Genomic DNA, 5,172 nt, shown 5'->3' on the forward strand with positions numbered 1-5,172 from the left:
TGACAAGCTAATAAAAATGTGTGTATTTCTTTACAGATGATCTGACCATAACTCCCACTGATACTCGTTGGGTTGGTGCATGGTGGTTTGGCTTTTTGATTTGTGCAGGAGTGAATGTGCTTACTGCCATTCCTTTTTTCTTTTTACCCAAATCGCTTCCAAAGGAAGGACTAGAGAATAATGCAGACATCATTAAAAACGACAAAGATGAGAAACAAAGAGAAGAGGTCAAGAAGAAAAAGGATGGAATCACTAAAGGCAAATATAAAAATTCTAAATACTATATAATTTACGTTTTATTTTATACAGATGTGTCTGTATTTCAGTCTAACACTGTAACATGTCAGGCTGCATGAAGACAATTTGTCATTAATAGTCAGTAGTCAACAAAGTCTAACTAGTCTGAGTTTTCCTGTGCTACTACACGTGGAAATAAGTGATATAATTTGGAAGATGAATTATCTGCGGTCAGCACTTCTATAAAATTTTATGTCAATTCAGGCATTAAATAAATAAATTCACAAATCTCCATTTTCCTTTAAAAATCTATTTTATAGACAGCACATCTAATTTTTAAAAAAAGAAATTCAAACTGAGAACAAAAGGAGGAAAAAAAATACACTATTTCAAAGTGAATAGTTCTAAAACAATAACTGTTAGCTTAAATTGAGCTTCCTGGAAGTTAAGCCAAAAAAAAAAAAAAGAATATATGAAAGGTCATATAATTATTTATATTTGATAGAGAAATAATAATTCTTAAAGAGAAACTGTTCTCCAAATAATACATTGTAAAAAAAATTCTCATATGATATATAATACAGGTAATACTGAACCACACAGTAGTTTCCCAGCAAGTGCAAATGCACATTTCATAGAACAGGGTTTTTTTTTTCTTTTTGGGTAAATCTTCAATAAGCACTCAAAGAGTAATTTACAGAAAGTTTTTTTGTGGGAAGCTAAGCTAAGGTGGTCTAAGTATTTACTGTTCAAGAACACAGATTCTCAAATTTGGCCATATATTGGAATTATCTAGGAAATTTAAAAAAATATAGCTGTCTGAAATTCTGTAGTATGGGATATGGTGTGGGACTTGGAATTCTTAGAGTGGTCATTTACAAAATAAAGAGAGACTCAGTTTCCATATCTGTAAAATGGGGTAATAATAGTACTTATAGAGTTGTTATGTGAGAGTAAAAGAAGTTCTGGCACATATTACTGTTATCACTGCTATTAGTAATAATGTTATGATTGTTGGCGTTGCTACTTCTACTCTCACTCATAAAGTATAATACCAATTTGCACAAAATTTTTATTAACAATTACACATTCACTTAAGCTACTATTAAACATAATACTTCTTAGATCATTACAAGCCAATTCAGAACCTTTCACATTTCAAAGTGATCATGATTATATTAACAACCTTTTAAAAGGTTAATGTGGACTGATAGAGGATTTTAACATAGAATATTCTGTGTGATCTGCAAGATCCATTTTCAAAACTAGGAAAGAGCTGGGCTTAGTATGAAATATATAGAAAGGAAATTTGAACTACTGAGACTCATCTACTGGAACAGAGATGTCAACAAACATGTACAATTTAAAAAGCTCCAAAGTACTTTAGGAGTACAACTCTCTCACCCTCTATGTACTTTATTCATAATATGAATTCTACAGCCAAAATCATTTTCTTTGCATCAAGCTGTTCTTCCTTCTCTCTCAATTTATGTATTGATTCTTTGGATTTTAGGCAGTTTGTTGAGCAAAAAATGAAGGAAATCAAGATCAAAAAACATGAAGATAGGAAAAGTGAAAAGTAACTATAAATGAGACTTTGGTCCCAAAATGGTGGCAGAGCAACCCAGAACGTTTGCAAGAGATGGGCCACAAATTTGGCTGTGAGCTGTGTCTGTCCACACCATCAGGGGAAAGCTTGGGTTATATCATTTACATAGCCTTTAATATGTTGTACCAAATGAATCAAGGTCTCAGAGAGTGGAACCTGGGCATTTGTATTTTAAAAGAGCCCCAGGTGGTTTCATTGTATATCCAGTATGAACCACGGGCAGGACCAAAACTGTTATTGTGAGAAAGCAGAAAAACACCTGGTACTTGAGAAAATTATATTCGATGAATTCCCACATATATCTTCATCTTAACTGTTCAGGAAAAATAATGTAAATATTTGAGTGTGAACTTTATCAAATTGACCTTCTTATAAACTTTAAAGAACAGAACAAGCATCTTTCATTCTAGAAGATCTCTAGAGAAGAAAGGATATTCATAGAAGGAAAAAGAGAAGGTAAAAAGGAAATGGGGTGAATGCAGATGATATTTTCCTCAAGATACGACAGTAACTTAGGCAAAACTATTGATTTCTGATTCTTACCCAGCCAGCTGCATTCCTAACTTGCAGAAGGTACTAAAATATATAATTTTAGCTTTCAAGAGGCACAAACAAAACAAAGCACACATTAAAAAAACAGTATATCTTCACCTTTGAATTTTGGTACTGCATGTGTGTTTAGGAATTTGTCCATTTCTTCTAGATTGTCCAGTTTGTTGGCATATAATTTTTCATAGAAAACTTATGAAAGAAATTGAAAAAGACACAAAGAAATGGGAAAACATTCCATGCTTTTATATTAGAAGAATAAACATTGTTAAAATGTCATTATTACCCAAAGCAATCTACACATTCAATGCAATTCCAATCAAAGTTGGACCAGCATTCTTCTCAAAGCTAGAACAAACTATCCTCAAATTCATATGGAACCATGAAAAACCCTGAATAGCCAAAGGAATATTGAAAAAGAAAACCAAAAAGAGAGGCATCAAAATCCCAGACTTTAGCCTCTACTACAAAGCTGTCATCATCAAGACCAGTATGGTACTGGCACAAAAACAGACACATAGACCAATGGAATAGAATAGAGAACCCAGAACTCAACCCACAAGTGTATGGCCAATTAATCTTTGACTAAGTAGGAAAGAGTATCCAATGGAAAAAAATACAGCCTCTTTAACAGGTGGTGCTGGGAGAACTGGACAGCAACACGGAGAAGAATGAAACTAGACCACTTTCTTACACCATACACAAAAATAAACTCAAAATGGCTGAAGGATCTGAATGTGAGACAGGAAACCATCAAAACCTTCAAGGAGAAAGCAGGAAATAGCCTCCTCGACCTCAACTGCAGCAAATTCCTACTCAACACATCCCCAAAGGCAAGGGAATCAAGAGCAAAAATGAACTATTGGGACCTCATCAAGATAAAAAGCTTCTGCACTGCAAAGGAAACAATCAGGAAAACTAATAGGCAACCGACAGTTACAAATGACATATCGGATAAAGGGCTAGTATCCAAAATCTATAAGGAACTCACCAAACTCCACACCTGAAAAATGAATAATCCAGTTAAGAAATGGGCAGAGGATATGAACAGATACTTCTCCAAAGAGGACATCCAGATGGCCTACAGGCACATGAATGATGCTCAGCATCACTTATCATCAGATAAATACAAATCAAAACCACACTGAGATATCACCTCACGCCAGTCAGAGTGGCTAAAATGAACAAATCAAGAGACTGTAGATGCTGGCAAGGATATGGAGAAATGGGCACCCTCCTACACTGTTGGTGGGAATGTAAACTGGTGCAGCTGCTCTGGAAAACAGTGTGGAGGTTCCTCAAAAAACTATCAGTAGAACTCCCCTATGACCCAGCAATAAAACTGCTGGGGATTTACCCAAGGGATACAGAAGTGCTGATGCACTGGGGCACATGTACCCCAATGTTCACAGTGGCACTTTCAACAATAGCCAAATCATGGAAAGTGCCTAAATGTCCATCAGTTGATGAGTGGATCAAGAAGATGTGGTTTATCTATACAATGGAGTATTACATGGCAATGAGAAAGAATGTAATCTGGCCATTCATAGCAAAGTGGATGGACCTCGAGGGTGTCGTGCTAAGTGAAATAAGTCAGGCAGAGAAGGACAGATACCATATGTTTTCACACATAGATCTAACAGGAGAAACCTAATGGAGGACCATGGGGAAGGGAAAGGGGGAAAAGACTTAGGGAGAGGAAGGGAGGCAAAGCATGAGAGATTCTTGAATACTGAAAACACACTAAGGGCTGAAGGGGGAGGAGGCATGGGAAAGGAGGGTGATGGTCATGGAGGAGGGCACTTGTGGGGAAGAGCACTGGGTGTTATATGGAAACCAACTTGACAATAAACTATTTAAAAAAACAGTATGTGCATTACATATAGAAAAATGTAATTTGGAGGGGAGGTTGATGTTTTAAAAAGAGTAAATCTTAAAATGCAAAGCCAAGCTAGTTTAATACTGTTTTCATTCTTTCATTTCAGATTTTTTACCATTCATGAAAAGTCTCTTATGCAACCCAATTTACATGCTTTTCATACTAATAAGTATTATACAGTTCAATGCTTTTGTCAATATGTTCACCTTCATGCCCAAATATCTGGAACAGCAACATGGAAAATCAGCTTCAGATATAATCTTTCTAATTGGTATGTTTATTCTTCTCTGTATTAGTAGCCCAGGTTTTTTTCCCATGAAATGGTAAACATGTGATGATGGGTCTAAAACACTCCTAAATTGAAATATGTTGAGATGTCTGTCTCTGGTACATTTCCCCCTTCCATTCTTCAGGGATAGCAACAAAGGGGGAAGGAAAGAAAGAAGCCAGGAAATCCTGGCTTTTTTTCTTCTGTTCTCTCTCCAGTCAGAATGCGAAATCAAAATATTTGTGGAAATCTTGGGGAATGTACAAATTAGAGACAAATTTTAGAGAGGCAAACCATTAATATGAAAAGGAAAGCAATGTTAATTCATCAGGAGTCTGAGTTTTACTCTTAACTCCAGTTTATGAATTCTGTGTTTCTCTTTAGCTCCCTCGCCCTCTGCTGGTTTACAGGGTCTTTGCAGCCCAGGCATTCTGATTTTCCTGTGAACACACTAACTTCAGTGGTTCTCCTTCACCTTGGGTTTCTCCTGAGATCTTCTGACTGTTTTGAAAAGTGAACTTCCCAGACTACCTGAATCCACATCACCTAGAGTGCTTGTTAGAAGTTCAGATACCTGGCACCCACCTCGGACATACTAAATTAGACAATCTGGTGTGGGACTCTGGAATG

General features: G+C 36.2%; 1 protein-coding gene across 1 annotated transcript in view; it reads left to right on the forward strand.

Moving 5' to 3' along the window:
• The window catches only part of SLCO1A2 (solute carrier organic anion transporter family member 1A2), a 36,916-nt gene that overhangs the window by 10,980 nt on the left and 20,764 nt on the right, over nt 1–5,172 (forward strand). Inside the window, exons 4-5 of the mRNA XM_029955530.1 lie at nt 37–258; nt 4,381–4,545. Of these exons, the coding sequence (XP_029811390.1) occupies nt 37–258; nt 4,381–4,545 (387 nt within the window). The remainder of the gene's footprint in view (nt 1–36; nt 259–4,380; nt 4,546–5,172) is intronic.

The sequence above is a fragment of the Suricata suricatta genome, chromosome 10 (assembly GCF_006229205.1).
Source record: "Suricata suricatta isolate VVHF042 chromosome 10, meerkat_22Aug2017_6uvM2_HiC, whole genome shotgun sequence".
Lineage (NCBI taxonomy): Eukaryota > Metazoa > Chordata > Mammalia > Carnivora > Herpestidae > Suricata > Suricata suricatta.